Source organism: Castanea sativa, chromosome 5 (genome assembly GCF_040712315.1).
Source record: "Castanea sativa cultivar Marrone di Chiusa Pesio chromosome 5, ASM4071231v1".
Taxonomy (NCBI): Eukaryota; Viridiplantae; Streptophyta; class Magnoliopsida; order Fagales; family Fagaceae; genus Castanea; species Castanea sativa.
In genome coordinates this window covers 44,998,488-45,008,761 of record NC_134017.1, presented here as the reverse complement: position 1 = coordinate 45,008,761, position 10,274 = coordinate 44,998,488, and the positions used below count along the sequence as shown (strand labels likewise).

General features: G+C 32.3%; 1 protein-coding gene across 1 annotated transcript; it reads left to right on the top strand.

Moving 5' to 3' along the window:
• The first annotated feature begins 7,013 nt into the window (after positions 1 to 7,013).
• LOC142635264 (adenylate-forming reductase 03009-like) lies at positions 7,014 to 8,609 on the top strand. Its single transcript, XM_075809453.1, has 3 exons — positions 7,014 to 7,758; positions 7,843 to 8,344; positions 8,408 to 8,609. The coding sequence occupies exons 1-3, from the start codon at positions 7,014 to 7,016 to the stop codon at positions 8,607 to 8,609; spliced, it is 1,449 nt and encodes a 482-aa protein (XP_075665568.1).
• The last annotated feature ends 1,665 nt before the right edge of the window (positions 8,610 to 10,274 follow it).

Below are 10,274 nucleotides of genomic sequence, written 5' to 3'. Positions count from 1 at the left end.
AATCAAAAAGACAATACAAAAATCCAAAATAAATTTCAAGATGAAATAAATAAATAAAACATAAAGCCCTAATCATATTTATATCACAGAAATACAACATAATTTTAGATTTCCCTTTCAAAATAAAAACCATAGTAAAAAATCCTAAATAATTTTCAAGATGAAAAAAAAAAAATGTAAGACCCTAAATAATATCACATTTGACAATGAAAGAAATCCTAAATAATAAACATTCATTGATGAAATAATAAAAAAGTAAAACCCTAAAAAATATCACATTTGAAAATAAGAAAAACACAAGTATGATAGGAAAACTAAGTAATTTTAGCGAATAAGATATTATTTTTCTCATTTTCAACCACAAACACAACTACACAAGTGCACAAAACAAAATCCTAAATATTTTTGCAATAATAGAGAAACGAAACCCAAAAAATAAAAATCGAAAAAAGTTAAAGGATAATGGGAAATAACCAAGTCATGGTGGGAAAGGGCATGGAGCAATGTGCGATGTCGACAGCAAAGAGGAGTTAGGCTGACTCGGCAGTTGAAAGTAAGAGTGGGAGTGAGAGAGTGGTTGTGTGAGTGTGAAGAGTGAGGAAGTGGCAGATAGTGAAGTGAGATTAGGGTTTGAGAGAAAATAAGATATATATACTAGGAACTTAGGTATATATATATATATATACACGGGTTGAGTTCGGGGTGGGTATGAATAATACCCACGCCTAACCCAAACTCGCTATGGGTTGTTTGTTTAAAACCCATAACCGCCCCTATTTTTTCACAAGTCGAGTAAAACTCGCCCATTAGGGTCAGGTTGGGTACCCGTGGGTCGGGAAATTTTTGTCATTCCTATTTATTATAACTGTTTTAGATATTAATTAATGATTGGATTACATTATTTAAACATGGGTACACCACTTAAAACACTCCAATCACTAGTTGACACCTAAGCAAGTTGTTGTAAAGTATAAATTTTTAGACTTTTTGATAAAAAGGCCAATAATCAATTGGCATCCTGTATGAGAACACAAAAAAAGTAACAATTTAAATTCCACTTTATGCATTCATAATTTGGCAAGAAAAAAAAAACTTTCTGGATTCATAAATGTCCTCCATAATGAGAAATTATATGGTCCTCATGCAGGGACGGAGCCAGGACTTTAAGTTAAGGAGGGCAACTCTGACCTCTATTTCAGCTACTTCTTAGTTTTTTTTTTTTTTTTTTGAGTTTTTAATGTGTGCATTTACTAGGTAAAGACATAATTATTCTATTTAAACCTTTTTAAAGGGCCAGTTTTTTGTTTGAGTAAAATTGGTTAATTGGACTTAATTTTTTTTAGCTCTGCTATTAGTGATTTTTGTTGTTGAACAAATGTTTTTGGGCTAATATATGTTGTTTTAGATTTTAAATCTATAAATTTTTTAATGGTCTTAAAAATGAGGAAAGTGCTAGAGGTATATTGCTGATAATGATTATTGGTAAGTAAAAAAGTGATGCAAGTAATAGGCCCAGATGCGAACAAATAAGAATTTGTACCTCAACAATTTATAAAAATATTGTAGATAAGTTTGTAATTGTAACATTACTCTAAAAAAAATCAATGATATTGTTAAGGGGGCAAAATGTAATTTTATAGAATAAAATTACTAAAATGATTGTATATATATATATACTAATATATTTTTAAAAAAATTTAGGGGGGCCATGGTCAATTAATGCCTCCATCCCTATCCTCATGGTAGATAACGCCACTTATCCACCGTTCCATTAAAATACTTCCTCTTATTTATAAAATTGATGAGTTAGTTTAACAAGGAAGTTTGTTTTTGTTAAGGCAACACAGCATCCTCGTTGGATGGAATCATGGAAAACTCCCCCTTCAAGATTCTTCAAGCTCACTGCAGCTTGGTTGATGCCTCTCACTCTTGTGGTGCTCTCTCCTCTAGCTTTTTGAGAAAGCTAATATCAACCACATCCATCATGAACGAAATTATTATGCGTATCTTTTGACCAAGGAATGACACTCTTCTAGAGATTGTTTTATTTTGTATTTAAATCCTACTTCTGTATTTCATATAAGCTTTTAGCTGGTGCTTTAATCTAAATTCCCTATTTTACCAAAAAATATATATATAATAATAATACTAACTGAAATGGTGAATTTAATTCACTATCAGTTTATGAAAACAAACAGTACGTTATAACTAGTACCCACAAAAAATAAAATAAAATAAAATAATAAATAAATAAATTTGAAGTATCCTGGGCCTATCATGACAGAACTTACGCGTTTTGATTGGGTATGAGACTTTCTTTTTCTTTTCTTTTTTAATAATTGATCGTGGGTCCCTTACGACCTTGCTTTCTTCAACATACAATCTTGTATTTTTGTTATTTTGTTTTTGTTCTGTAAATTAACTTATATAGGTATCTAATCAGATTAATCATGTTTTGTTTATGGAATGTCCATTCTTCGTATCACAAAAATAATAAATTAATCATGTTTTAACTTGGGTTATTAACAAGATTTGTGGAAGAAATTGTATGAGTTGATTAGAAAATAATCATATCCACCTTGATCTGCTTTATATACACGGGAGGTAAGCAACAGCAGAACGACTGAAAAACTAAACTAACCGCCAAAAAACAGTTACAAAGAGAACACGTGTTACGCACGTGATGCTTAACTGTCTATTTTATTTACTAGTAAAACTACATGTTACATCTTTTATTACTTTTAAGCCTAAAACGACAGCAGCTTTTTAGCAGCTCTGCTATAAGCTTCAACACATCTTCTTCAACTCTGCAACTGATTCTAACTCTTCTTTTCTTTATTTTGACAGTTATTCGGCCTTCAGTTCTTCAAAGTCAGCCATAGAATTTTTTCTCAAGAGTCAAAATCCAAATGGAATTCAATTTTTTATACAGTTAAACCGTTGGGCTAATGTTTTTGTACATAGGCTCGACAAACAGACCTGATGATATTAATACAAATTAATAGATAGCTCTATGAAAAAAAGAAAAAGAGATTATACCTCTTGGAATTTTGTGCATTATAAAATTTAAATCCTTACTATTGCGATTCTCTCTCAGAGATAGTTAATTAGTTAAGCTTTATACACCCTAAAAACCATTTGTTGTAAGAATACCAATTTTTTGTTCTAGCCTTAGCAGAGTAAATTCTGAAACCACATATAAAATTCAACCAAAAAAGAAAAAGGAACATACCAAGAACACCATTAATGATAAGAAATAATAAGATTTTATTCACGTACCTCTTGATGTTATGAGCAAACGTTTACAAATATGCAGTAATAATTGTTTGCACAAACACTCAAAACACGATACATCTATCTAACTTTAGGAATGCAAGGGTATGGTTAGCTCTTTATCACTCATTAGTCATTACTGATCGGAATTAAAATTCTGCACTTTACCTCACATCAAGTCTAGAGGGGTATAAGCTAGAAAAAGCATACCAAAGCACAATATTGACCTAATATTCTGAATAACTTTCAAGCATATTAATTAACATTTAATTCGTTTAAGAAAATAAAATTATTATTACTGGAAATTCAAATCTTAAAAAAAAAAAAATCATCTTCTAGTATCTAACACAATAAATCATGAAAATTCCATGAAGAGAAGCCTTCATTATGTATGAAGGAAGAAAAATTCATTTGGAAAAAGGAACACTTTACAATACCTGATAAACCATTTAATTCAATTAAAGTTCAAAAATTTGAAAGTACTAATCACAAAATCGTACTGCTCTATATTAGGAAAAATAAATAAAGAAAAGAAAAGGTGAACAGAGAAGACGTTCTCACGTCTTATGCGAGAAAGCTTTTCACTAGGTCTAGATTTTTTGTTCGTTTGTGCGCCAAAGTCAACTTCTTAAGACATGCTGACTGAGTTCTAAAGGTTAGTTAGTGCAAGTATAAGACGCGTCTTTCAAAACTTATACAAAGTCTGTTTGGATAAGCAATTTAAAAAAGTGCTTTTTCAAAAATAGCATTTTTAAAATAAGCATTTTAAAAACACAATTTTAAAAATCACAATAAAACATTTGGCAAACTTTGTGAACAGTATTAGTTTAAAATTGTTGTTTTAGTGCAAATTACCAAAAAGGGCTTAGCGTTTGGTTTGAATACTATTTAGTTTGTCTGCTAAATCATGAGCCAAATTTCAATATATAAAAAAATATAATTAAGTACAACCAATTACATGATGTATTCTTTCAAAAAAAAAAAAATAACATGATGTATTGTTGTATATTTTTATTAAGTATAATAATAGTTTGTTTTGTTCATTTAACAAATAAAGATGAAAAAGAAAAGTCATAAAAGTGGTGAAAAAAAAGGAAAGAAAAGTCATAATAGAGTTTATGACCCATACCATTACTTGACCACCTAGGGAGTCTAAGTTTTGAGACTTCTAGTTTCAACCATACACGTGGTGGAGGTAGATGGGTAATTGACAAATGTTGCTTTTGTAAAATCAAAAAGTCACTCTCTGTGCTTCCCAAAAATGACGGAAGAACTGAAGAAATAAAGAAAGAAAAATTGGAAGAAAAAAGGTAGAAGAGTTAGGATGCTGGAGATTTAAAGGAGATGAGCTAAGAAAAGTGTGAAGACTGCTTATTTAGCCGATGCCTACCCAGATGCATCTGCCAGTGAAAGCGAGTGCTGTCTGCAACTATACGGTGGTGCAGATTAGGTAAGTTGCTAAAATTACGTTAAGCTTCAAGTTTTTTTTGGGAGGGGGGGGGGGGGCGGTCATGGCCCCCTCGGCCTCAACGTGGCTCTGCCACTGGATAGAGAGCAAGCTTGAGGGTGACCAATGAGGTTATTTGCTAGCTGGTGTTTTTGTCATTTAGCAAAAACTTGAGGGTGTTTTAGGTATTCAAACTTTAAAATGTATAATTTGATTTGCGTTTTCAGTGAAGTTTTTCAAAATGCTATTCTATACCTTAGTTTCAAAACGTAATATTTGAAGTCTTAAATAGCGCAATTTTTAGTAAAATCGTAATACCAAACCCATGCAAATTGACGATTTTAATAAAAACGCGCGTTTAGGATTTCATAGCAGCCTATCCAAATGGGCTCATAATATCCATTTTCGTATTTGGCTAGCTTTAGACTTTAATTTATTTTAGTCAAGACAAAGAAACATGAAGGTCATTAATGGCAAATTTTACAAAATCTTATTCATAATCTAACATTTATAATTAAAAGACTTTTGAAATTATATATTTTTTTAAAAAAAATTATTAGATACATTGAATCTTAAATGACTTAAATTAAACTCCATCATTTATGGCATCATTAAAAAGAAAACTCATTTAGATAGGTACTAGCATTTTTTTGGAACTATCATAATGGACTAACTAATTACACATGCATGGTATAGATTTAGGTAATATATGTGTGTGTGTGTTTCTCAAAAAAAAAAAAAAGATATTCAGTATTGTTGAGTCGTCCCATATCGGTAATGTATGATATTGAAAAGGGATTTATCATCTGCTCCGCGACACTACTACCGCATGCAGTTTTGGTATTGACGTATGAGTGTATTTCCTTATTTCATCTCTCTTCCCCTATATGTGTGTGTATGTGTGTGTGTGTTTCTCAAAAAAAAAAAAAAATAATAATATAATAAAAAAAACTACAACATCCTTTGCTATAAAATAAAAATTGGGCCTAAGGTTATTTTCTCCCTGCAAAAAATGATTAAATTCTCATTAATTGTGATAGTTCACTTTTAGGTAAAATAGAAACTCTATTAACTAATTTTTAAGAAATTTAATATTCTATTTCAAAAAACTTCCAGAACATTAGATTTTATTTTAATAATTCCATATTGTAAAGAATAAAATTTATGCATTACATGTAATCATTACTTCAATTACCTTCTAAATGATGGAGGATATGAGAATGCAATTTGTAAATCTACTATCAAGATAATATAGATTAGATTGGTGGTGGATAGTAAATTTAATTGCAGTTGAGTATTGTGTGAAGTCATTACTATATAATAGCTCACACTGAGATGTGTTATGCAGAACTAATGATATAAAAGAAACAAAATTTTTCTAAACCATTATATTGAACAAAAAATTGCAGTTGAGTATAGATTAGATTGGTGGTGGATAGTAGATTTAATTGCAGTTGAGTATTATGTGAAATCATCACAGAATAGCCCATGTCATAATGTTTTATGTGGAACCAATGATTTAAAAGAAAAAGAATTTTTCTAAATCATCATATTAAACAAAAAATTATTTATTTTCATTCATTTTCAAGTTATACATTTTTTAAGTTAAATCATAAATCTTTAAGCAAAATAAATACTTTTTATTTTTATTTAATTATTTTATGCATCGCATGGGTTAACGACTAAATTTTTGAATAAAATCGAAACTTTTAACTTTTTGTTTTTAAAATTAAAATTTTGACCCACCAACTTTAAAAGCCTTACAAATTTACACTTCATTATATATATTTTTTAATTTCTTTAATTAGATTGCAAAGCTGCTGCATGATACATAAAGGTTAGTTAGTGCTATTATTAGACACATCTTTCAAAATTATATAATATCCATTTCCGTACATGGATAGGTTTTTTAGACTTTAATTTATTAATTTTTTTTTTTTTTTTTAAGAAACATACACCTATATATAGGAGAAGCAAGACAAAGAAACATGAAGGCCAGTAATGGCAAATTTGACAAAATCATATTCATAATCAACATTTATGAATATGAAGGTCAGTAATGGCTTCTAGGGCTTACTTAGGCATAGTCAGCCCTAGAAGACTCACTATCCTCACAGAGGCCTACATAATCAACATTTCTTTTGTGCATGAAACGTACAGACAGTGGAAATCCTCGGTCAAGCTAGCTCTCTTTTTTCTTTATCCTCTTAACTATATTTCTTGTTGTTCTTCTTCCTTGCTCTTGTGCTAGAAAAATATGCAAATCCCAGTAAGTTTTTGGAGCTGCCGAGGCATGGCGTTTGAGATCAAACCTTATGCAGATCCCCTTGCAATCAAAATACCTGCACCAGAAGAGTTCATTAGCGATAAGATACCCTGGCTTGGCTCTCCCAAAGTGTTGTCTTTTATTCAGAGGTCTATAAGCAAAAGCAGTAGCCACTTTTGTGATCTTGACTCGGACGACGAAGATCATGAAGATATTGGTTTGGAGGTTGTGGAACAAGAGAACGACGTAGAGAAACAGATCAAGCAAAACCCACTCCCACACTTGGCTGCTAGTAAGCGTGAACAAGCATCAAAGCCTACTCGAAAGAATGATTTGAGGCTTTCGATTATACTGTTCGATCAAGGGTTGTTCACAGTCTACAATCTACTCTTTACTATTTGCTTCATTCTAAACATTACTGGCTTGGTTCTTGCAGCCACAGGGCATTTCCCATATGCGAGGAATAGGGCTGTACTTTCCTCCATTGCCAATATACTTGCTTTGACAGTGTGTAGAAGTGAGGCCTTATTGCGTGTTTTTTTCTGGCTTGCGGTCAAGTTCTTGGGAAGGTCATGGGTGCCTCTCTTTATTAAGACAGCCACAGCATCCCTTCTCCAAAGCCTCGGAGGTATACATAGTGGCTGTGGTGTCTCTTCAATTGCATGGCTTATATATGCCTTAGTCCTTACTCTCAAAGATAGAGAAAACACTTCTCATGAGATCATATGTATAGCCTCCACCATTCTTGGCCTTCTTTGCTTCTCTTCTTTGGCAGCTTTCCCCCTAGTTCGCCATCTCCATCACAACGTATTCGAAAGAACTCATCGCTTTGCTGGATGGATTGCTCTTCTTCTCCTTTGGATCTTTATTATTCTTACAATCTCTTATGATCCAAAAACCAAATCTTACATAAAAGACATTAGCTCCAGCTTGATCAAACGGCAAGAGTTTTGGTTCACCATGACCATCACTTTCTTAATCATCTTGCCATGGGTGACAGTAAGACGTGTCCCCGTTAAGGTCTACGCTCCTTCAGGCCACGCCGCGTTCATAAAGTTTGATGGCGGAGTAAAAGCTGGTATATTGGGTAGGATTAGTCCATCCCCTTTATCTGAATGGCACGCATTTGGCGTAATTTCTGATGGAAAGAAAGAGCACATGATGTTAGCGGGTGCTGTTGGTGACTTCACAAAGTCCTTGGTATCAAATCCACCAAGCCATTTGTGGGTTCGAAAAGTGCACTTTGTGGGCTTGCCTTATCTTGTTAATATGTATGATAGAGTTTTGTTGGTGGCAACTGGTTCAGGAATTTGTGTGTTCTTATCATTCCTTTTGCAGCCATGTTCTGTTGATGTGCGGTTGGTTTGGGTGGCCAAGGGAATAGAACAAAACTTTGGAAAAGAAATAAAAGAAATGGTAAGTGGGTGGCCAAAAGAGAAGGTGATTGTCCATGATACTGCTGTGTCTGGTCGTCCAAATGTGTCTCAATTGAGCGTTGATGCTGCTACAAATTGGAGCTCTGAAGTTGTTATTGTTACCAGCAATCCAGAAGGAAGCAAAGATGTTGTCAATGCGTGCAAGGCTGCAGGAATTTCTGCCTTTGGTCCCATATGGGACTCGTAAATCCCTTGTCACTGTGCACTAAATTTTAGTTTTAATTTATTTTTTTCATAAATATTTACCATTTTGAAGTTTTTCTCACCTCCAGTTTCTATATGTAAAAGTAACATTACCATTTTGGCTTTTGTGAATCTATTATTTCTATATGTACAAGGTTGTTGATCCAAGTTTCAAGTGCTATACCTTCATGTCATGGTGTCACAATTATTCTTAAGAGTACACGTGCACTGATCCTGCTTATCCGTGTGTTGCATACTTCTGTATATTTCGTTAGTTTTGTCCATAGTTTGACTTTTTTATCCCTTTGTTTTACAAGGATCTTTATAGCTTCTTCAAAGTATATTACTAAAAGCCATTGCTATATTATTTGTTAAATATTAGCATCGACACATTATATTGAATGTGCTAGAATAGATGTGTTAGGTTAAAATAGTTTGACTCTGATTAATTAATTCAATTACCTAAGTTAATTAATTAGGTTAAATTACATGCAAATCGTGAAGGCATTAACTAATCACCAAATAAAATAAATGCAGTAAAAATTAAATTGACACAGTGATTTGTTGACAAATGAAGAAAATCTTGCGCAAGGCAACCCCACCGGATAAATTTAAGGTCACAACTCTTAAGAATCTACTAATCAATAATCAAGCGATTATAAATACAAGGAATCTTACAATTACTCTGGCTTATCTCAAAATACTAACCTACAGTTGAACCTTCACTCCAATACCCAATTAGACTTGATCTTATAGTAGCCTTCTTTCTTTTGATACACAAATCTTCAATCTGTGACTAACTCCTTTGTACGAATCCCAGTACATGATTAACTCCAGCAACTTGAATGACTATTGTTGGTTGCAAAGTCCTTTACTTCATCAACAATAAAGATCAGGAAGCACTTGGTTACAAAATTCTATGGCATACAAACCCAGTAGCTTCTCATAGAGAAAATTAGACTCTTGGTTTCTATATTTATGTGTGACAACTCTTAAAATAAGCCTTATATATATCTAGGGTTGTGAGAAAAGAAATTCTAAACAAATACATCAACATGGGTTGAATTTCATATCAGGAAATTATGAAATTGTAATTCTCGATAGATCGAGCTTGTGACAAGCTTCCCATTTAATCTCGATAGTAGCTATCTGTCGAGCTATCTGTCGAGTTTCAATAAAACAAATTTTCTTCACTTGTTACTTAGATCAATCTACATGTATTTAATAATAACACTTGATATGTTTGAACAACATATTTCTTATTGCAATAAACTCAATTTAGATTTACTCAATTACGAATAAAGTGTGTTTTGTTAAACGATTAGCCAATTATATATAAAATATGACCCAAACAAGATACAAGTATAAAATATAGAACACGTACAAGAACACGCAAGGGTTACGTGGTTCCACTGAACGGCTTACATCCACAGAAGAAACTTTTAAAGGCTACATCTTTAATATATGAATGTAATACAAATCATGTGTTATAATTAACAATAGCGTAAGTATATATAGTAAACTAAACTCTAGACTAACCATACATTAACTATGGTTAATAGAATTTTAGTACAAGTAAGAGACTTGACATGCACACATAGAAAAATTGGGCTTGAGCCTATGCTATTAGGCTAGTATATCTCTAAGACCCCCTCTCAAACTCAAGGTA